This window comes from Diadema antillarum, unplaced genomic scaffold, assembly GCF_040938485.1.
Source record: "Diadema antillarum isolate AM-2024a unplaced genomic scaffold, OU_Dant_1.0 seq00001827_RagTag, whole genome shotgun sequence".
Classification (NCBI taxonomy): domain Eukaryota; kingdom Metazoa; phylum Echinodermata; class Echinoidea; order Diadematoida; family Diadematidae; genus Diadema; species Diadema antillarum.
Window position 1 is genome coordinate 59652 of NW_027272501.1, and position 24875 is coordinate 84526.

The 24875-nt window shown below is 40.3% G+C and overlaps 2 protein-coding genes across 2 annotated transcripts in view; one reads left to right on the forward strand and one right to left on the reverse strand.

Moving 5' to 3' along the window:
* Positions 1 to 24875, reverse strand: part of LOC139712607 (ras-specific guanine nucleotide-releasing factor 1-like) — a gene marked incomplete at its 3' end in the record, with an annotated part of 80466 nt that overhangs the window by 49685 nt on the left and 5906 nt on the right. The gene's annotated exons all lie outside the window — the stretch shown is intronic.
* Positions 12005 to 13069, forward strand: LOC139712606 (uncharacterized). The gene has a single exon (XM_071624413.1). The coding sequence runs from the start codon at positions 12005 to 12007 to the stop codon at positions 12995 to 12997; it is 993 nt and encodes a 330-aa protein (XP_071480514.1). The 3' UTR covers positions 12998 to 13069.

Consider the following 24875-nt stretch of genomic DNA (forward strand, 5'->3'; position numbering starts at 1 on the left):
TTATGGTTCTTGCAATTGTGCACATTTTCAGTAAGATTTCTCACTTGCATTTCTTCACATGCTTTACATTCTTTCTTTGATAGGTAGTGAAAAACTTACATTTCGTATGTTACATTTATTCATATTCATTTTCAACATGAGCAGTATCTCTCCCTACACTTCAGAAGTCACTGACTGCCTTCCAATGTTGATGTGACACTATGTCCATGAATCCAATGCAATTATGTGATTACTAAATGAGTTGTAATTTCATGCTGGACTGACACTATTCATTGGTAGCATCTTAATGACATTGCACCATGGCAGGCAATAATTTCAAGGTGCAGCACAATAACAGAGAGGAGAAACGTTGCATCCAAAGAAGAGAAATTTTGAATTTGCATTATCAACACACGGAGAATGATTCAAAATCCATGCCATCAGATTAGTAGCGTAATTTCATAATGGTACAAGTAGATTACAGTCACATTTCACAGATGACATAGAGGTAGCTGGTATTAGATCCAATTTCACTGTGAAAGCGATAATACATGACAAGTTCCAAAAAAAATCTGCTGGCAGGGTGTGAGATTAAAAACAGAGAGTCCATGTTCTAGAGTAGGTGAGGGCATCAATATTATTCCCGCTTGTCATTCTATATAGCGCGGGTGAGTGTCACTGGCTCCGCCGAACAGACGCCGTCTCGGTGTGGCCTGGTGATATATTACGCTATGCTATCCCTTTAATTGCAATATGTATGGACACCTGCTGTGCATGGCATAGTCTCGGGTTTTTGCACACATTAATAAATGGCCGCATAATTGAACCCTACATTCAAGAGTTGTGTGAGTGGTTGTTGACTGAGTCGCTGCCACATATGGTCTGATCTCATATATGGAGAGAAAACATTCCTGACATGGGCATTTGGCACAGATCTGGAATAGCCACCATTCTCAACACTTTGTATTGTACAAACTAATCCAACACTTCTAAATCCCCAACCAGTTGCCAATCCAGGCCCCAAATATTGCCCTAGACTTACACATATATTGACAGACATGGAAATCTCAAGAATTTTGTATTGAGTGTTACAAATCCATCACATGATCTACCATCAGTGGTTTGGGGTCTGTGACATGGATCATTCCTATTCACTTCACTGATTTCTATTTCAGGAACTCCACTGAACAATCATAATCTTACATAAATGTCATATATGGTTTTAGCACACAATGCAAATGTATGGAAGCAATTAGAAATGTAGCTTAGTGGTAAAAACACAAAACACATGTCTTTCAGATGTGTTTCTACAGTAGCTTACATTCATGTAGTATATGAATATCAGGAATGGAAACTATTTTTTTTTTCATTATAATGTAAATAATAATGTTTGATTTATTGTGGTCTGATTTGATGTTAGTATTGTTGGGACAAATTATAATATGGTCCCATTTTTTAACACAACAACAACAACATAAATAGCATGTGCTGATATAGAGAAATCTATAATCCAACATTCTGTGTGATTGAGAGGGAGTTTGTTCATAGCAAAAAGTGAAGTTATATGGCAGTTGATGAAGTAGCAATGTTCTCACAGGGTCTGTATGTACAGTTGCAAACTTTTGGTGATTAGGAGGCTCCTAAACTCTTTGCAACCAACACTGTCTATACATGCATGCATTTATGTGTGTAGCTGCAGGGTTAAACAGGTGCACTTTAGCATTTTGGGCTTTGATGCACAGAAGGTACAGTACTCGTAGTGCCCTGTACGTGCCACTATTCACATAATAAACCAAGTTGATTCCATCTCAACTTCTCCTATTACAAACTGCACCATGTATGGGAGTACTAGTCTGGTTGCTTGCAGACCGTTTTTGGACTGTCCTTTGGTGGAGGCATGTTTCGTTTCGTACAATATTGGCTCTGTCTCTAGATTCATTACAAATATTGCTTCAGAAATATTTCTGCTGGAGGGTACAATATAATATCTTTGTGCTGAACATATATCAAGATATTTATGAGTTCAAAATATATAATTCCAATTAGAAGCATATCAAGTTGATCATACTTTGGCACAAAAAAAAAATGCAACTTTATCAAAACTGGGTAATACAGAACTTTGCACTTCTGTAACATTTTCCCTGACTTCAGATAAACTGCATTCAAACATGTTCAGAAAATCACTAACTATACACACCCAGGAGATTTTGAATACTTAATCATATACAATATCACTGTTGCTAAAATATACCTCCACGATCAATTGACAATAGTACACTTTTGGGTAAAATCAAGGATAATCAATGATATTCAAGGTTGAAAGCCTCCCCACACTTGCCAAAACTTGCTCAAAGTTGTCAAGCAATCCTGAACTTTTTAATATCATCCTCTTCTGTACATTGTTACCCACTTATTTATGTAGATTGAAGCTGACCTTCACAGACATAACATTTTTTGATAAAGAGAATATGGTTAAGTTTATACACACATAAAAACTGGTGCATCTAATGTGATCAATCAGATATTAACATGTAACTCACAGGTGAAAATAAGGCATTTCTTATAATCAGCTAATTTCTGACGAATTACAGAGTGTAAAAAATGTGGTTACTTCATTTCTCACGTAAAACATACATTGATTTATATACACAGTGTACACATTCACACACACCTACGTATTTAGCCACCATGCATTTTGCATTCAATCTACGAAGGAGGAAAAACAAGCCTGAAATCAAAGACTACATCCCACACCCTGACCTGGGCGATGGCTCAAAGCTACGTCCCAGCTCTGTGGCGACTCCATTACAAGACCCACATGTAAATTCACACCTCGCCTTACTCCTTAATGTCTAGTTTTCCCCCCTAAGCATTTGAATGCAAACGAGCAATGTTGATACAGTTGCACATGTGTAGCTAAGACCTTTGCAACTGGCATCAGAATCTACACCTTTCGGTTTCAAAGGCATCAGAAGCAAACGTACAGATTCTCCTCTGATTAATAATTTTTCTCCTCTTGCTGTATCTCAGTTTTCATTTCCTCATGTTTGTTTTTTTAATCTTATGACACTTGATTGCAAAGCTAGAAGGCTTCTTGTCACAAATAAGAAACTCTATCCTACAAAGCATGCTTCTCGATGCTACTTTGTCTTAAGCAGTGATCTAGATAAGCTCCTATAGATATAAAACATATTGATTTTTGGCATACATTTACATGTCAGCAGATTATTGCCCAAAACAAAAAGAAAATTATTTTCACAGCATTTTGTTATTTATGCTAGAACCATATGCTGCCATGTTCAATAAACAAGGGATCATCACTGGACCATGTTGGAATTTAATCTATTTGTAATAGGCCCTAAGTATATTGCAACTAAAAGGCTTTCTCTCATGTTCTTTTTTATGTTGTTGGCCTCCCTTGAAGGAGAATATGCCGTTTTCCTGCAAATCTGCACAAAACATACTATGTTTATTGTATAATCATTGTAAAAATATCATTCTAACATCTATAGGCCATTCAGTATGATCTTATAATGCTAAAGAGAACTCATACTATATAAGCTGTTTGGCAACTTATGTAAATGATTGGTAAATCTTGGAATTAAGTCATTTTGTTGTACACAATATTTTCTATAGTTTCATGTTCCTTTATTGTAAACATTCCATAAAGTTATCATGGAGCTATAATCTCCTCTACTACTTGATAGCATACCTCTTGTTTTCTACAAATTCCCAGGTCATTAACAAGCAGCAGTAATCCATTCCACACTTGCTAGACAGATTATATAATAAAGTTCAAGCCATCTCAACAATTTAGTCACAGATGATCTTAAAAATAGAAACTGTAATGAGAATCTTCACTTTTGTCCTTCAGTCTCAACACTAGTGGATCACAGACATATTTTTCTCTTCTTGCCATTACTTACTGGGAAAACTTACTCAAATTTGCAACCCACATGATAAAAAAAATGAAAATGTGTGATGTGGTGATTTAGAATGAATAACACTTGAGCTAGGAGTATGAAGAGAATCTTACACATAAAGGTCTGTGCATGTACAGGCTGGAAAACCACTTCTACTTGTAATAGAATCAATATAAGAAAGAAGAGGATACCAGAAACAACCTTCAAGTGAAAAAGATAAATTAAGATGTAAGTGTGGGATAATACTTCTCACTTCTGATTATTGCATTCCTTCTAAAACAAATCTTCATGATAAAACCTTCAAACTGATAGTCAACTACTTTATTTTTTGGTGGAATAAGCAAATTTCATAATTTGTCATTTGCTAAAACCACTGAATTTAACATTCTTTTACCTCACTAAGGCCATATAGATATAGGGAAGAACAGACTGATCACATGGAAAAAGAGTGCATACTTTTTCTGAAGATATCTAATGCTTTTTTTTCTGCTCTGATTCAGTAGTTCACTTAAACCAAGAAGATGGCCAATTTTATTCCTTTCACGTATTTGTGAACCCTATCTGCTTTTTGCCTATTTGCCATTTTCATGTCGAAAAGATGATGGAAATGGAAACTGAGACAATAGAAAGAAGAAGGGAAAAGGATATTCTGTCTGGTCATTGGAGATCTAGGACGATGCGAGTTATGAAAATTCATGCAGTCAAGATGGGTTTTTGGTCTACACTACCACTTCTTGCTTGGGATGGTTGCAACTCAAGTCTTGCTGGTTGCAGAGACATCTTCGCAATGTTTCCTGGAGACCAGCTTTGTCTCCGGGGAGTTGCGAGAGAATCGAACATGTTCGATCTTATTGGAGACTTTTTCCAGTCTCCATCTGGTCTCACAGACATCTCCACCATGTCTCCTTAGTTGTGGAGTCTAACTTTGCCTGTGACATCTTTGAGACCTCTCCACGGCCTTGCACAGACCAATGGCAAACTACCGTTTGAGATGTGGAGACATTGTGGAGACATCTCAATGACTGAGAAGATGTCTTGGAGATGTCACGGCAACATCCCCACAACTTCTGGGCAAATAAGATGTCACCTTGCTTTGATACATGTATGTCTCAAGACTTATGCCCTGGAGTTGCCTTCTTGGTAAATGCACAAGCCATTTTTTCTATACCTTTCATGCTACACAAGTTGCAGCGTCACGGTGACATCTCCTCCATTGAGATAGGCCCTTTATTGTCATCATGGCAGTCAGCCTTCATTTGTAGGTATTGTGCATATTTATGTAGGTATCATACATAATCATTCTTTGGTTAGTTTTCAATATTTATTTCTATGAACATATATGGGTCAGAATTTTGAACGATGTACAATTGAGCCAAAACAAGGCAAAATTTAAAAAGTAGGAAATTCTCCAAATCATTCATCTTACCTGAAAGAGTATAACTCAAGCTTTAATATGAACCCAATTATACTAGGATTTTCCCAGAGGAACAAGTTTTTATTCACCACTGAAGTTTACCATGTCCAGAGCAGCGAACGTCCGTGAGGAATAGTACTGCACATACATTTGAATACCATTTAACATAGTTTCCAAAGATCTGATTCAGTTCAAAATCCTAACGAAATATCTCAAGGGACATGTGTACGTGACTGCAGAATATTAAGCTTGTACTCTTAACCTGTTCGTAATGGTAGACAACTGATGATTTAACTAAATTCGTCAATTCTGTGGAAATATTGCTCTTCCGCTAAACACTTTCTTAACTTTACGCGCATTTTACAGAAACTCAATATTTTCACCTCTTATTTCGCTATCCCATACTTTAATCCTCACTCCCAAATAATAATATACCTTTTTAAAATGTATCTCATCTGGGCAGTCTCTATAACCCAACAAACATAGCATAGTTTTCATCACGGAGGTTCGCATGTAGCTCACGGACGTTCGGAACAAACAAGATATTGAACAATGCAGCTCTCTTGAGTTGGAAACGCATTCTACTCACAACAAACAGCAATTTCATGTCGAGAACAAACTCCTCTCCAAAATCCTGAATAGATATTGCCAATTTTCAATTACATAAGCTTGTTTATCTTCTCATACTGGGGAATCAAAGAAAACAATTTTTTCCATCTCTCGTAAATGAACGTACAAACGTACGTGTAATCTCAGTGACGTAGTCCATCCTTGAGAACGAATATATTTATCAAAATTTCGTTATCATGAAGTAAATATTCAGGTCCTAAAGTTGTTATGATTATAAAGTCTACAATGCAAATTTGCTTTTTATATAACGAACATGGTCACAGCTAAAATTATGACAAAGAATTAATATAGAAAAACAACAGAAATGTGCTCCGTTATAGAAATACGAAGTTTAGCTGGGGAGGGCAAACGAATACGTTAGGAAGAAATCCCTCTGTGTTTGCTCCTTGTGTTACACACTGTTATCGAGGAGAATTTGTGTTATTATATTAGTCAGAAGTGATAATTGGTTTGATACTACGAAGTTTCGTCATAACAAGCCCATAATAAGTCCATATAACTTGGATGGATGTTTATGACTTCGATATTATACAATATGGTTTGTTATAACAAACCTTTTGTAGCGCGTCATTTCGGAGCCTCGTTATTCATACAGTTTGTCAATACAAAAATTGATAGAGTTCGTATAATTATGAAGCTTTTTTTATTCGGTAAATGATAGGAATCTCCGAAGGTTAACCGAAAGGCTTATTAATTGGAACATGAAAAATTATGTTCGCTTATCCAAATGTGGAGAAACAAGTTAACAACTAAAATCCTCCAATTTCAAAACCTCATAATAACCATTTTCACCTAAACGAATATTAGGCCCATTCCACTTTTAGAAGAACGGACCCCAAAACAATGATCCTTAATATCTATTTTTCGAAGAACATTTTTAATGACAAACCTCCTGAATTAACTACAATTTTTGTTTTTCATTTTGGAATAACAAACCTTTGGACATCGGAGTAACGAAACTTTGGAAGAGCGAACGTATCAAAGTGCAACCTTAAACAAATTCTTAATCATTACTTTTTTAACATGTATTTTCAAAGTAAGCAAAAATGCACAAACAAATTGACGATCTCTCTGTCTCTTAAATGTAAAATGGAAAAAAAAATCTTGGAAAAAATTACAAATGAATATTGCTTTTCATTGATGAGTATAAAACAACATCATGTGATGATAAGCGGAGGATTTTTGTGTTTTCATCAGACAATAATTGTATACTGCATGATTTTTGTTCGCTTGTGACGGCATTTCGATGAATAAAAAACATAAACAAACAAACAAAAACTTCTCCAGAAGAATTTGGTATAACGGGAGTGCACTGGCAATTCTTTTCTCTGTGTGTTGGAGCTCGATCCCTTCTCTGTTTCTCAGTCATTTTCATTCAACTGCTTCCACGTCCTTTTGAAACTTTTCCGTTTCTTATTCAACACATGCTCATTACAGACTTCTTCCGTCATTATCCTGAATGTGATTGCGTAGCACTTTTCGGATTTGTTTCGGTTTGTTTTGTTTTGTTTTTTGTTTTCTATTTGGTCGCAGCATGTTCAGGCTATTGAGGGAATGAGAGAAAAATCGTCATGAAGAGAAAAATAAGAATGAATTAAGGCATTTAATATCATGACAATTACAGCGAACGTCCGTTATGGAGACCAAAACTGGATGTGTTCTGTTTGAGACGGTAGCTACCATACTCAAAAGATAAACACTTAGAGCACCTGTCACTAAAAAGTGGCACTGATCCTCTTTCTCCTTCTATGTAATCCACTGACTTATTCAACCAAAGAACATCCGTGAAAACAACGTTTTCCGTTTGTTATTACAGGTAAATTGAGTGCTGAACGCTATTCACTTTCGGGTATGAGCGGCTCGGTGATTTGGTAATATTTTCAACTAACATTAATCTTATGTGCAGTGATATATTTGTAATTGTCAGAAATTTCCTTTCTCGGACAGAACGTCCGTGAGCGAAACTTTCAGAACCTGTAACAGTACAAATTGTCGCCAGAACCTCATTAGAAAGAAATTTAAACGCACAGAAATTATAGATTACGCAAAATTCCATTTTCCTATAACTTTGTTTTAAGTGTTTAGCTGTTTTTTTTGTATAATTAGAGGGAAAACAAGCGTAAAATTGTGAGTAAATTTTCAATTGTTTGTTCATCATGATCACATAACGCCTTAAAAATTCTGAAACTACTGCTCTAAACTCATTTTCTACTTTGTAAAACTTTACTTGTCGCTATTCGAGCCAAAAGTTTTAAAGAATACAGGACACTTTCGGGACAAGTTATCCCTATCGGAGGGATTGCATACGTCACGGACGTTCTCTGATATTATCACGGACGTTCGTTCTACTACTAGGGTCATGTTCCAGGACGGATAACTAATCGGCAGAGAGTACCTAGCCTTCCTAACTCTTTCAAAAATTTGAAAAGGTATTGTCAATGCAAATTATAAGAAATTTGACATCCTTACAACATATGTATTGCTCAGAGGGGGATCAGGAGGTGAATTTTCAGAGAAAATATTAATTATATGCTTCGTTTTTGGTGAATTGCATGGTCCAAAAACTGCGGACGAACCTCAGTCCGCTCCAAAAATGGCATGCAGCTCCTCGGCTAGAGAGCCTAAGGTAAAATGCACCTTCGCCATCGAAGCAAGATGGTGTCCCACTCGAAAACGTTTTAATCATCACGGACGTTCTTTTTTTTCTTGGAGGTTCGTCTAAAAATATAATTTCGGTTCCTATTTGACAAAGGATGGACAGAAACTCAAAACAAACATATTATCGTGTTGCTAGATCTTAGTTGATTACGACACAGAACAATATCGCCAATAAGGTTTCATGGGCTACGATCTTTATTAGAAAATAGCGGAAGCACGTCCGTGACGAAAACTGAGTATAATTTTGCATAAAAGAATATTACGTCCCATGTACAGCCAGCAGACGTACAATTTTTGCAGGATATGTTCATTAGGTGGAACACCAAATTTTCGTATACGTTACAGTTGGGACAACAAAGTAGAATTTGCAGCAGCGATAGAAATAAAAGCATCACGGACGTTCGTCTGTTTAGGACTTTGATATTTTAATTGTTCTCTGTAATTATATACCTGCTCATAAAGTTCTTATAATTTTGTGGTACATACCCATGATATGTAAGATCCAGAACATGGTCAGATATTAGACGCCACGTACCATTAAAAATGCACATCATTAGTTTGAAAAACAAAAATTATTGTGAAAATAGCGTTTTTACCGTATTTTTAAGCTTTAAGTCCTTGTGAAATGAAAAATATCAGGCAAAAGTCAACCAAACCATATATTTCCTGAAAGGAAATTTACCAATCTTTGAGATGACACAAAAAAATCTGGTTTCTTAGATCATCCTGGCGTGCTCTAAGGGAAAGAATGTCATAAAGTACGAAAATTGGCAATTGTACATCGTTCAAAATTCTCACCCATATACATGTACATGATGCGTTAATTGTTTTGCAATACAACTTCTTGCTGTGCTACAATAATTTTGCACAGACTTTGATATGACTTTAGGCCCCCTATATACATTGTATACTTCAGTAATTCCCTCACCTTGGCACACTATTCAACACTGTAATTCTTCCAACAGTGTGTGGGTGAACACACTTTCACAAATACAGCTCAGCAGCTAACAGTGGAAGAGATCCTGATCGACTCGGTAGTTCTTTGTACAGCTGTGTCTATTAGTCTATGTCTCATTGACACAAGACTTTAGGGAAAGTCAACTACCTCTGCACATCTACCTTGGATACTCTGAGCAGTCATCAATCATGGAGGGGGGAATGAATTATGTCATTCCCAGCTTCTGTGTTCCTAATGTTCTTCTTCTTCCTGGTGGGCGACAGCAATCAACATGCTGATTATTCTGTCACTTCATCAGGTAGGTCGGTATTGCACGGTGCAGTAGATTTTGAGTTTAACAGCAATATAATTTGTTTCATTGAATAATGGATAATCCCAAGAAATAATCAAAGTTCATTGAAATAAAGAATATAAAGAATATAAAGAATGTTGTTTCAACCCTTGATAGTTAATCTTGGAGATGAAAAGAAAAGCAGAATGAATGGGAGAATCAAGTCCTCCTAAAGACAGGGCATTTCGATGTGTTGAAAGGTCAATATAAAATGTGCACATGTATTTAAATATATACAGTGCACTCCTGTTACAACAAACAAGGTTATAACGAAATTTCGTTGTAACGAAGTAAATCTTCTGGTCCCAAAATTATCACCATTAAAGTCTATGGTACAAAATTTGCTTATAACGAACACGGTTATAGCAAAATTTCCGTTATAACGAAGTCTTTTCCAAGCGCCACAGACAAAGAAAAACAACAGAAATGTGCTCCGTTATAACGAAATGTGAATTGCTTTCGAAAATATGTAGCGTAACAAGCATATTATATCGTCTCTGCATGGGTGAACGATTCACACCACTGTGTGTTCGCTCCTTGTGTCACGCACAGTTTCTAAGGGGAACTTGCGTGTATTATTGTAATACTGTTATCCCATCACATTTCACATAGCTTTCCCCAGTGTATGATGAGTATTCAGCAAACAGAATATGATATATATATGTGGTTTCCTTGTTTTCGTTTTATATTCTATTTGTTCGGTTATAACGAAATTTCGTTATAACGAAAGAAAACTGCCGGTCCCAAGCATTTCGTTATAACAGGAGTGCACTGTATAGTCAAACCTGCCCTAGCGACCACCTGCCTATAGTGGTCACCTGCCAAATGCAGCCACTAAAAAATCCCTCTGAGAGAAGAGCCACATTTTAAAAAGACCCTGTGCATAGTGGCCACAAGTCTAATGCAGCCAGCAGCTACCAATATTGTTTCTCGTGGCAGATCATAAGCTGTGTATCCGCATTAATTAGAACCAGCAATTTAGTGAGTTTTTCTGTTTGGCAGTCATGTTGGTCATGCATGGTGAACAGTTTGGTGGTCACCACTTCTGCATTAACCCACCATTAAAGAAATGAACCCATGAATAGCTTGCTTACTATATGCACACTTGTGTAAAATAATTTGTCGAATAATGGAAATGTTCAACGCACAAAACACATGCATATATTGCATATATGCAAACAAGTGTCATGTAGAAGTAAGGGCTTGTAGCGTCTCGTATCCTACCTACATTGTAGATTCCTCCATCTTAATTCATTGGCAACAGGTGCGTTCCGTCACCTCACCCAGGTTCGAACCCTAGTCAATGTTTTGTAATCGTAGCTAGCCAGCGTCCCGTGACAGGAGTGGCCAATCAACATGTTCTTATGTGGTCAAGCGGCCAATCACCTTTATGCCAAGGCGTGGTCACTCGCTGGCGTGACCAGAACATTTTCCCGAATCAGCAATTTCTGGACAGGAGCAACCGCGTCAGCATTATCGTACTTCACTTCTCCTCGCGATCTCGTTACGATCACTCCGTAGCTTCGCACGTCTAAGGAGTTAGTCGTCTATTGTATTACGTTCTTTTCCCTCCTCCAATCTTGGATATTATACATCGAGTTTCGCTGCATTTTACACCGCGACTCGCCTTCTCTCCAATTTCTACAATCCATCAGCGGATTTCTTATCGCTACGATTACCGCGATCTCCGTCCAGTTTGCATCGCTGCCTCGGTTCAGTTAGCGTGCTGTACATAGCGTGACAGACTCTACCAGGGACTTTAGCGTCTTCTCGTCTCAGTGTTCTAGCTGTGGACTATTCTCGCTTGTGCTAGCCGCGACATCCGGAGGTTTTTCCACGCTGTCGCTGGACCTTTTGTCCAGCTCCTTTCGTATAATCTCGGGACGTGCAATAAGGGACATTGTCCATATCTTCCGATGCCCTGGTGATTCTTCCGGTGTTCCCACCTCTTCACGTCCAGTTTCGTCTACCAGTATAGCATCTACCTCTTGTGTCACAGTCCTCCGTTCCGTAGTTGGTGAGTAGGTATTTCGTTATTGTCACATACCCGCAATATCCACATTGGTGACCCCGCTATTCTTTTACGGAACTCTTTTCCCGTCGCGTACGTCATGCCTGACACTGAGGAGCAATCTGCCCAACTACCCGGCGCCGCCGCCCAGCAACCCGGCGCCGCCGCTCAACAGCCCGGCACCGCTGCCCCACCACTCGGTTCCACTCCCCAGCAACCCGGCGCTGTTGCCGCCGCTGTCAGCATCAAGCTGCCCCCGTACTGGCCAGACGTTCCCGTCCTATGGTTCGCCCAAGTCGAGGCCCAATTTTCTACAAAAGGCATCACCAGCGAAAAGACCATGTATCATTATGTGGTCTCTTCATTACAACCCCAATATGCCACCGCTGTCCGTGACCTACTCGTTTCTCCACCTCCTTCCAACCCGTACAAAGTTCTCAAATTGGAGTTAACGAAGCGTACGACTGCTTCGGAGCAGCGACGGATACATCAGCTGTTAACCGCCGAAGAACTGGGAGATCGTTCCCCCACGCAACTTCTCCGGCGCATGGAGCAGCTGCTCGCCGGCAAGACGTTGGAAGACAGTTTCTTCCGTCAACTTTTCCTTACACGTCTTCCACACCACGTCCAGTCCATCCTCGCGTCCAGCAGGGACTCCATGACGGTCCATCAGCTCGCCGAACTCGCTGACAAAATCATCGAGGTTGGTTCTCCTTCCACGTCCAGTCTTCCTATCTTAAATCTTACCGCCTCCAATCTGCCATCAGCACCGACACAATCTGCATCTGACGATGTCAAAAAACTCGCCGACCAAGTGCAGCATCTCACCTTGCAGGTCCAGTCACTCGCCAAGCAGCTACAGCAGGACCGTGGTCGCTCTCCGACCAGGTTTTCTGGCAGGAATCGTAGCCGCGGTCGTAGTCGAGGTCGCAATTCCGCGGACGAACGCCAACCCAAACAACACGCAGGAGCTGAGTGCTGGTACCACTGGCAGTATGGGGAGGACGCCAAAAATTGCTCGCCTCCGTGTTCCTGGCAAACCAAGCCACACCCTTCTTCTACGCCTCAGGGAAACGCCCCCGCCAACGAGTAGCGGCGACCGACTCGTTTGGTACTGACGCGCCCCCGAGTCGCCTTTTTCATGTCTACGACAAATGTTCAGGTACCAAGTTCCTCGTTGATACTGGAGCTGAGGTTAGCATTTTGCCAGTAACACACAAGCTAGTCTCGTCTACTCAGCCTACTTCTGTCAAACTCCAGGCGGTAAACAGGTCACCCATTGCCACGTACGGACAAAAATCTCTCACATTGAACTTGGGACTGCGGAGAACATTTCGTTGGGTGTTTATCATCGCCGATTTGCCCTCGCCAATCATTGGCGCTGATTTCCTGCGCAAATTCGGTCTGCTGGTGGATGTCAAAAATCGGAAACTCATTGACACTACTACGAATTTAGTGATTCATGGTTTTCAAACCACCCACGCGCATGTCACACCGACTATCATGACTGCTACTTCTTCTTCACGCTACGACGTCCTACTTCGAGAATATCCTGACATCGTGCGGCCGATATGCAGGTACGATGTAGTCAAACACGGCACCACGCATCACATTCCCACCCGGGGCCCGCCAGTTTCAGCCCGCCCGCGCCGCCTCGCTGACGACCGTCTGCGTATAGCGAAAGCGGAATTCGAACACATGATGGAGCTCGGGATAATTCGCCCTTCTCAGAGTAATTGGGCATCGCCCCTACATATGGTTCCGAAGAAAACCCCTGGCGACTGGAGGCCTTGCGGTGACTACTGTGCCCTTAACTCCCGCACCATCCCAGATTGTTATCCAATCCCTCATCTACAGGATTTCTCCACCCATCTCAGCGGCAAACGAGTCTTCTCGAAGATAGATCTAGTACGTGCCTATCACCAAATTCCGGTAGAAGCCGCCGACATCCCCAAGACTGCCATCATCACACCTTTCGGACTTTTCGAATTCGTTCGAATGCCTTTTGGCCTTCGAAACGCCGCGCAATCTTTCCAACGCCTGATGGATGAAGTTGTCAGGGGGTTACCTTTTGTTTTCGTCTATTTGGACGATGTGCTAGTCGCGAGCGACAACGAAGAGGAACATGAGTCACACTTACGTCAGCTTTTTGACAGGCTACAATCATACGGCATTGTCATTAATCCACTCAAGTGTGTGTTCGGTGCTTCGTCGCTTACTTTCCTCGGCCACGTGGTCGACGACCACGGGATCCGCCCACTGGACGATAAGGTACAACACATCCGTGATTTCCCGACACCTACTTCTCTTCGCAAACTCAGAGAATTTCTTGGCCTGATTAACTTCTATCGGAGATTCATTCCCCATTGTGCCGATACACTTCAACCTCTCACTGATCTTCTCAAAAACAGAAAAAAAAAACATCAATCCATCGAGTTGAACAATTGTGAACTCTCAGCTTTCAACAAAGCCAAGAACGAACTGGTAAACGCCACTCTTCTTGCTCATCCCCAATCGGATACGCCACTCAGCCTTTCAGTCGACGCATCTGATGTTGGCGTCGGCGGGGTCGTTCATCAGCTCGTGAGTAACGAATGGCAACCATTAGCTTTCTTCTCCAAGCGATTACAAGATCGCGAGACACGATATAGCACATTTGGCCGAGAACTTTTGGCAGCTTATCTCGGTATCCAACATTTCCGACATCTACTGGAGGGCCGGTCATTCATCTTGTTCACTGACCACAAACCTTTGACTTATGCGCTCAACGCGAAGCCCAATCGCTATTCGCCGCGCAAAATCCGTCAGTTGGATTATATCTCGCAATTCACGTCGGATATACGTCATGTCAGCGGTAAGGACAACATACCGGCGGATGTTTTCTCACGAGTTCATATTGACAACGTACGTCTTTCCCCCTCCGTCGATTTCGACGCGATCGCACGCGCTCAGGAGGACGATGAGGAGATTGCAGGCCTCTCAGATGACGACTCGATCAAACTGAAACGTATGCCTATCCTTTCTTCAGGCAATACCATACTGTGTGATGTCTCCACAGGTACGCCACGTCCTTACGTCCCTCTTCCTTTTCGTAAGTCAGTTTTCAGTGCCCTACATAATCTCTCACATCCCGGGATTAAAGCGACACAAAAGCTCTGTACTGACCGTTTTGTATGGAAAGGAATCAACCGTGATATACGTTCATGGGCGAAGACTTGCCTTCAATGTCAGAAATGCAAAGGTCATCGCCATACCAAGTCGCCACTGGGAACGTTTTCGACACCTGACGCGAGATTTGATCACGTTCATCTCGATATCGTTGGTCCCCTTCCCCCGTCCGACGGTTACCAGTACCTCCTCACTTGCATTGACCGTTATACACGATGGCCTAAAGTGATTCCAATGAGTGACATCTCAGCAGACACGGTCGCGCGAACGTTTGTTACACATTGGATAGCTCGTTTTGGCGTACCGTCGACGATCACGACTGACCGAGGCCGTCAGTTCGAGTCCCAACTCTTCCGCTCCCTCACTGACCTCCTCGGTACGACACGCATTCGAACCACATCGTATCATCCCATCTCCAACGGTCTAGTAGAGCGACTACACAGACACTAAAAGTCGGCAATCAAAACACACAACAACATACGCTGGACTGAATCCTTACCACTGGTGTTACTAGGTATACGGACTGCCATCAAAGCCGACATCGGTTGTTCATCAGCTGAATTGGTTTACGGGACAGGGATTACATTACCTGCACAGTTTGTTACACCAATTCAGCCAGACGTACATCCGGACCCGACCAACTATGTCCATCGACTCAAAGAGGTCATGCGAAACATCTGCCCCACCCCCACGCGCGGACAACAACGTCCATCATATGTGAACTCTGACTTATCCACGTCTAGTCATGTTTTCATACGGCAGGATGCAGTCAAGCGACCCCTCGAGCCACCCTATCGAGGTCCTTATCCAGTCATCCATCGTACCGGCAAGTTCTTCCGGATCGATATCGACGGTAAACATGATAATGTCAGTATAGATCGACTGAAACCAGCGTATCTGGAACATGACTTCACCTTTCCTCCCGTCTCATCGCCCCTCACAACTCCGGCGGCCACCTCAACGCCACCCTCCACGAGACCACCGACACCGCCACCGCCCGCCCCTTCCCCCGTGCCAGCCTCCCCCGACCCTCGCACGACTCGCTCCGGTCAACAGGTCAGGTGGCCGGCTCGATACGTGAACATTGTTAAACATGGTTGAAGCTATGTATGGACACAGCTCTGTGACTTCACTTTTCGCTTTATGTTTACATCGATATTTTGTGTGTAGTGGTATTCTGGTATGTGACAGCGAAACACGTGGTCGGTGTTGACAAGCGGTCACCTCGGAATTATTTTTTTTCTTCGCGTTGTGACGCCGTATATTCTAGCACCGCTTACTTGACGGACATGATATACAACTGTAGTTAGGATCATGATACAAACGGTGAAATGAGTGTCCAACGCGAATGTCCTACATATGACTGAGTTGTTGTTGTTTTTTTTTTTTTTGTATCACTTGCGATTATATCGTGCTTGTGTAAAATCCAGCTATCGCGGTTGACGAAGACTAACTGTAGCCAACATAGGACGCGATATATTCTTTCTAGCATTTCATACCTGTCTACTTTTGGCATCGATTTTTGCTTCTCTTCATTTCGCATCAATCTAGAGGGGAGCTGCTGTAGCGTCTCGTATCCTACCTACATTGTAGATTCCTCCATCTTAATTCATTGGCAACAGGTGCGTTCCGTCACCTCACCCAGGTTCGAACCCTAGTCAATGTTTTGTAATCGTAGCTAGCCAGCGTCCCGTGACAGGAGTGGCCAATCAACATGTTCTTATGTGGTCAAGCGGCCAATCACCTTTATGCCAAGGCGTGGTCACTCGCTGGCGTGACCAGAACATTTTCCCGAATCAGCAATTTCTGGACAGGAGCAACCGCGTCAGCATTATCGTACTTCACTTCTCCTCGCGATCTCGTTACGATCACTCCGTAGCTTCGCACGTCTAAGGAGTTAGTCGTCTATTGTATTACGTTCTTTTCCCTCCTCCAATCTTGGATATTATACATCGAGTTTCGCTGCATTTTACACCGCGACTCGCCTTCTCTCCAATTTCTACAATCCATCAGCGGATTTCTTATCGCTACGATTACCGCGATCTCCGTCCAGTTTGCATCGCTGCCTCGGTTCAGTTAGCGTGCTGTACATAGCGTGACAGACCAGGGACTTTAGCGTCTTCTCGTCTCAGTGTTCTAGCTGTGGACTATTCTCGCTTGTGCTAGCCGCGACATCCGGAGGTTTTTCCATGCTGTCGCTGGACCTTTTGTCCAGCTCCTTTCGTATAATCTCGGGACGTGCAATAAGGGACATTGTCCATATCTTCCGATGCCCTGGTGATTCTTCCGGTGTTCCCACCTCTTCACGTCCAGTTTCGTCTACCAGTACCGCATCTACCTCTTGTGTCACAGTCCTCCGTTCCGTAGTTGGTGAGTAGGTATTTCGTTATTGTCACATACCCGCAATATCCACAGGCTTATAGCCTGGATGTAGAGCATGCCATACACACACAAAAATGTGGGATAACTTGTCTATAGTGGCCACCTGTCTATAATGGCCACTCTTTTTGTCTCCCTTGGGTGGCAGTTACAGACAGCTTTGACTGTATATCATGTAATTCATTCATAGTCCAGTAGATACACAGAAATGTAGGTATTTAGATATCTTATGTGTTGGTTTCTTTATCACCATCACTAAGACAGAGTGGTCAGCTCTGATTTTGATAAATCTCTCTCTTTTTATTTCTGCTTGATTAGGCATACATCAAATTCCAATACAAAGTGCTGCAGGGCACTGTTTGCATTGTTATCTACACACAATTTAGCAAAACCAAAAACACAACAAATGCATACGATATGATGCCTAGCTCAAAACAACTATCACTATACAGCACAGAAAATCCCATGAGGTATACGAGTACATAAATTTTCATGGCTCAGTGAAATTAGATTATACCATAGATATCAAAACTGGCTCAGGCAGTCCATCAGATGTGAAATATAAAGCCAGACAAGACACATGACTAGAGGGTTTTTTTAGAAACCACAATTTCCTGCAAGGGACAATTAAAAAACCCAAGACAAATCATAGTGTGCAATGAGACCAGTGTGTTGCAACCCAGTTTGGGGATTTCTACAAGGTAACTTTATATGTCATCCAGTGTGAAGGTACACAATGACTGGTAACAGGTAGGAGATATCAGCAGAAAGGAGGCTCACCATGATGGTTGGAATACAATAAAAATATATTCCACATGATTAAGGTGCTTCTTATTCTCCCATACCCAGTTCTCTTAATCAAAGTCTTATCACTTGTACCTCATCATTTCTACATCTTCATATTAGCATATTATATACAATATTACAATATAGAATATGAGACACGAAGAGTGCACGTGATTAACTTACTATTTCTATGTCAAAGATCTATGCAGCAAAATATAAGGACTTAGTGATATATTTGGTATTTACATGCAGAGGGGTTTGGGCTTGTCAGATTACATAATTTTCTGTGCAGTGGTATACAAATGATGCACAGGATAGAGTGCATGTTTCACAATTGTAAATACCCTCGAGTGCGCTACATCTCCACTAACGCCACGAAATAATCCTGTGCATCATTTGTTTTATAAAATGGGTCGAAAACTAACAGCATTTTTCACGTACCTTTGTGGGTCAAGATGTCCGAAGATGTTCGTCCCATGCAAACATTTACGCACGTCGCACTCGGACATCGCGCACATATAAGTACTGTACGTACAAGAGTACTAGTACATGTAATGTAGTATACGTACGCCACGCATGTTATGCACACAAGAAAGGCCGGCTGGCAGCCCGAACTAGAAGTAACACTTGTTTACAGGATTGACAGCACGTATAGTAGCGCGCGACGCACTTGTAACAACGGATTGAGTGCGCACTGCTAGTGTAAACATTGCGATGTCAGGCCGTACTGTATGTTAGTGAGAAATTAATAGACGCACACGTGACTCATTTCAGCGCTTCCAATTGGCTACATTCTTGAACCCATTTTATAACATGTATTACTGTACGAACAGCATTGCCTTGGTTTATGTCAAATGTCAATTCCTTCTTTTCATTGCCACAAGGCTCTTTGTCAGTCTATACTAGGTAAAGTATGATATGTTACCTAATCATACCTTTGAGGACTTGTCTCCATGTGCATGCTTGTGTTTGCTCTTTATGTTTTTTTTTCTCTCTCTGTTTCTTTGTCTCTACCTACAATGTTATCTTGTTGCATATTTGTCCATAATTGTTTCAGGACATCAACTTTTATGTTTCCTATGCAACATAGTTCCTACTCTTTTCTGATTCTCCCCCCCCCCCCCATCTCTCTATCCATCAATGCTTTTCCCCCATCACAAATTATATATCTCTCCTTGTGTCATCATGTTCTGAGTATCTAATCCTGGAGTAACACTGTTGTAAAGTGAAGCACATGCCTTAAATTTCCATCTAGTATATTTTTAAGCATTTTCCTCTTTCTGTCTGCTTATTCAACTTTTTACAATCATTCTTCTTGGTAAAATGAAGATTTGGCATTTCACATTGCCAGAACTTTGTATCATGAGTATGTGCTATTGCCTTTAAATTATGAACCTCACATACACACCTAAACTGGCAGATAATATATTCACATAGACTGCAAATACATTAGATGTAAACGTGCTGCACACATCATGTGCATATTTATGATATATAGCATATAAAGCACAAATATGTTTCTTCTTTCTTGTCCCTGGCTGTTTAGAAGATGTCGTAACCTGTACACTCTCTGGATGAAAGATGATATGCAACAACACTAGATTAGCCACATGATTACATGACTAGACAATGCATTTGCCCAGGGTTGGTATTTCTTCATTATTTTTTAGATCACACTAAACAGAAATAACTCATCAAGAGACAATCAAATGCATCACTGATGGCCAAGAAAAAGTACCCATGGGCAAAATTTGTAAGGCATTCCAGGCATGAGACATAGTTTTATATTAAATGGGTTAGTCAAATACCAGTTCGTGATTGGCTAAACACAGTCACGTGATGGAGGGACATTGGTTATGTTCGCCCATGGGCAGAACATTTTTGTAATGTTCTCCCATGGGAAAACATTTTCACGTAACAAATGACAAATGATACCAAACGATTGAACGATCATATTTTTCACGCATATCGATAGGATAACCCATAACAGATGATGGTATTTGACTAACCCATATAATATAACAGATGATGACTTTTGTTGTCGGGAACATGTACCAAACGTTCCACCCTCAGGGTTTGAAATGCTATTTCGGGAGGCTATAAGTCCCTCGACTTCTTCTCGGGACTTATAACCTTCCGCAATAGCATTTCAAACCCTTCTTGTGGAACATTCGGTATGTTCCCTCCCCCCACCAGTCATCATCTATATAATGCTTTCAGTCTTTTTTTTTTTTCTCAGGTGTAAAAAAAAACCAAACATGTACATAACAAAAGATATCAAAGAGCATTGCATATTTTGCTTTCTTTTGTAAGAATTGTTAGAATTTAATCAATATAAGATAACAGTGCTTGTAGAAATGCTTTGATAATTGAAATGGTAATAGGTGGTTTTTTTTTTTTTTTTTTGGGGGGGGGGGGGGGGGGGGGGGAGGGGGAACCACAAACAATAATATTGTCAGTCAATATATACCGGTACTCTATTTCCAAATCAGTTGATGTTTTCACACAATATCTGCTAGTTGTGGCTATTTCTTGCCTCATCTATGTTTGTCACATGGTGAACACTCAGAGATTTGTAGACCACATTTAAAAACAACATTTATGCATTTCTTCTTTCTTTGCTTTTTTTATCTCCTGGTTAAAAATGCTTAGTCATCAGAACTATGCCTGGGCTTTAAATTTTCCGATAGCAGAACGAATGCCATATCATGGTAAATTCCAGCCCGTACAGACAAAACTAATCTTGGCATTTGGCTGCAATGGTACACATTGCTGTCTTATCAATGTTTCATAATTGAACTTTGCATGATTGTTGCCCTCGCAGAGTATGACTACAATTTCAGCATAGCCTTTGTATGCAGACTCCTTTCCAACTATACGAGTGACTGGGTAATCCAGGCACCTACCCCTTAGGCTCTGTCTCTGCATTATGCAACTGATGCATTCTGACAATGAAAAAAAAATACTATAGAAGGGATCATATCTCTCATTCCAGTCAACCATTACAAATCATGTACTGTAAAAGTGGAAATTTTTGCGGTGTTGAAATTTTTGTGCATTTTGCACAACCAGAAACTAGCGCAAAGATAAAAGCATGCAAATATTTTTGCATGCCATGTGTTTCTGTAGATGATGTCTTGATTCCACAGAATTAAAAACATGTGAAACTCATCTTACCCAGCCGAGTGCAAAAAATTTCTCTTGCAAAAATATCCACTTTTACAGTAACATGTAAAAACTGCATCTTCAGAGATGTTTTTGTCATTAAGGGCTACTAAGACAAATCCTCATTTGGTGATTATGTAGTGGAACTGCATTTGACTGATGGCTTCAAATGACAAGTGTTGGGCAAGAGGGCCATTAAAGAATATAAAAATCATACTGGACAAACTCTGCACAAATATCACTAATTGTCAAATGACTGCAACCAGTGTCTGGAGCCACAGACTAATCTTGAGTGGTGTCTTACAGTCAATGCCAACCAAGTGCTGCTGATACAGTTTCATATGACAGATAGTGTATTAACCCATCAAACGCCAAGGCGAGAAAAGAGACAGAGTATACCTTACTGCATGGTTAATTAACACCACTGATCTTTACATAAGACATACTCTGCGTGTTTTATACTCATTAGTCCAACCTTCAAGCAGACGAATGATGTATGATTTTTATACAGTGTGTGCGTCAATGTGGGCCATAAGGTGTATAATATGTCTACTATGTGTACGAGCCAACATTATGTACGAAGCAATGCCTGCATTGAGCTTGTGAATAGCAACCCTGATCAACAAACAGTTTTAATTTTGTGTTGATGCTGAAAAGTCATCTGACCTTTCCCTGATTTTGTAATATATATAACCATAAAGGGAATCCTAAAGTAAATGAACTTACTGCTTGTAGGAACTGGATGGGCCATGTGTTACCCAGGTAAGTCTATGTATGGAGGCTTATCTTATTTGGAGTACAGGTTGATATTTTCGGAAACCTGTCACAGCTGGGGTGCATAATGCCTATGGCAAGAGATAGCTAAATGATAATCCACTTATGGCATTTTCTGACACAATTCTTTTAAAATAAGCATGTGCATTATAGTCAAATTGTACACTACACTAGCTACTTGTGAAGTTGTCAAGAATTATGTGTACATTCTATAAACTAAGTCAGACAACCAATTGTGGCATTATGGTATTTTGAACTAGACTCTTTTAGCAGAATTTTATCTGTAGATAATCAATTGCATTTAGTATTTACGATGCACATGCAGTGATATCATTAGCAATATCTGGGCAAAGCACTTCAAGTGATACCTCTCCAAATTGGCAAATTTTATGCTGGTATCCTATATACTGCATGTACATTATTCTTAATTCGCAGGATCAGGTGTAAGAATCCTTGAACATAAAGCAAACAGCTAAAACATCCCTCTGTCCTCAAACTCTAAGTGTAGAATGTTTAGAATAATAGCCATCATCGACTGTCAGCATCTTTTCTACAACTTTTTAATCTCAACTTATGAACAATTTTTTCAATTTTTAACTATATTTGGTACTTATGATTTTAAAAAATCAAGCAGACAGAAATTTCCTATTGCAGCACAGTAGACTATAGTAGCTGCACTACAGAAATATACCTAGTACCATTTTCATCATTTACAGCTACATAAGCTTACTTTCATGAAAGCCCTATAGATCATAATTCTTAATTGTTTCATTTGGCACATTAGTATCATGTTCAACATGTTTATCTATAATTGTCTTGTAGGTGCTTTATTTAAGATGAGATGAAAATAGAAAAGATGATAACTCAAAATCAGCATAATAATGTTTGTTTGTTATCATTTCCATCTGAGAAGATGGATAGCCCATATTCAGCTACGTTAAGCTGGTCTTCCATGGGGTCCAGTTGGATTTGAGGTGGGACCATGTTCACCGGGTTAAACACCCTGCGCTTTACGATGAATGAATGAAGCGGGATCTTTTACGTGCATGAGTTAAATGTAAAGGAGATGAATCAGCCGCAAAGCATATCTACATGCTGAAGTGTTTTTATCAAATCTACAGATGTTTATATAGACCAACTTCCCTCTTTTTCACTGCCTCAAATTAACTCCCTTCCTCCCCACGTCCCCTCAAAAAACCCACACATCTCATATTATAATTAGTGCTATCTTTGCTTTATCAGTGGTTCATCAGGTGATTAAAAGTACAAAAGATGAAAGAGCAATCACATGACCTCAAGAATGAAAATTTGCACTCCTGAGCATATTTTGAGGGGGACAGAATTGATGAATACACCCTCTGTTCACCACCATAAATGATAATGTAGTTTCATTTTAACCTTATCTGATGGTGAGACTAGACTTTGTTTATTAAGTGGTCATGACTCTCAGATAAGCTCCCTACGGTGGCAATATCTGATAGCGGAAGTCATGTATTGTCTACCATAATTCATATACCACCTTGTCAATCATATTTACAGTACAAGTCTTCATAGAATCTTTTCTCTATAAAAGCTTCTCATGACCCATCTGCAAATCATATGCTATTACTTTCATGTACTTCAAATGGCATGTTATGATCCCTATTTTGTTCACTACATATGTATGTACTCTTGTCCTTCCTATTTTAGCATTTTTAATCTAAATAATATCTACAATCATATCAAATTTTCATGTATCATTTGTATCTTTCATGATTACGGGAAAATGAAAATGAAATGTATCTTTATATTGAATTAAATTGAATGCATCATTTTGTGCAGCACCACCAGGACTCAACTTTATTCTCAGTGGCACATACAGTGTACAAATGCTTAACCACAAAAACCTGGGACAATTTGCTACAGAAATGCTCATATGGCACATATTTAATTGGTAATTCTCAATCTTACTGTGCATCCTGCAGTAGTATATATCAGGACAAAGAGTTGTTGGGACTGATTACAGTCATTTATTGGCACAAAATTAGAAAAATGAACAAAAATCCTACAGCTGCAAATAAACAGTGGTATATGACCAAAATAGGGCTCAAATGAAAGAAAAGTTTTCATTCCGTACTTTATAAAGATAGAAAATGAATGACAATTTTTTTTAATTTTTTACAAGAAGACACAGTGAGACTTATCGAATCACAGACACGTGGTTTCTTGGACTTTATGTGTTACAGTATTGTCATCTTTTGTCCCGCACTCAGCACACATTAACACAACACTACATACTCAGACCACTTACCTACAGAATACATATTCTCCGGTGATCATGGAAGGTCTAATGCAACGATGAAATGAACCTTAATGGGCATCATAATTGATTTGATTGCTTACATATCAGTTAATCACATTATTGAATTCAGGGGGCAAAATTTGCACATAGCTGACAAAGTCATTGAGAGCGGAGCCTCTGGATAGCTGCCGCTACAGAAGGGAAAATTAGCAATAAACTACATGATGCACAATGGATATAGCGTATGGGTGGTCAATGGTGCATTACTTTACTTTCCGAGAACCTCGCCTCCCGCGCTCACCAAATGAAAAATGGAGAGTGGGGGGGGGGGGGGGGAGGGGAGGAGGCCGTGTATCATATGGCAAATTGCATGTCTTTTATCAGTCGTGATGATTGGTAACGATAGCTTGCTTATTGG

What these genes read in the sequence shown, in the direction of transcription:
- LOC139712606 (XM_071624413.1), top strand. Translation starts at nt 12,005, where the DNA reads ATGCCTGACACTGAGGAGCAATCTGCCCAACTACCCGGCGCCGCCGCC.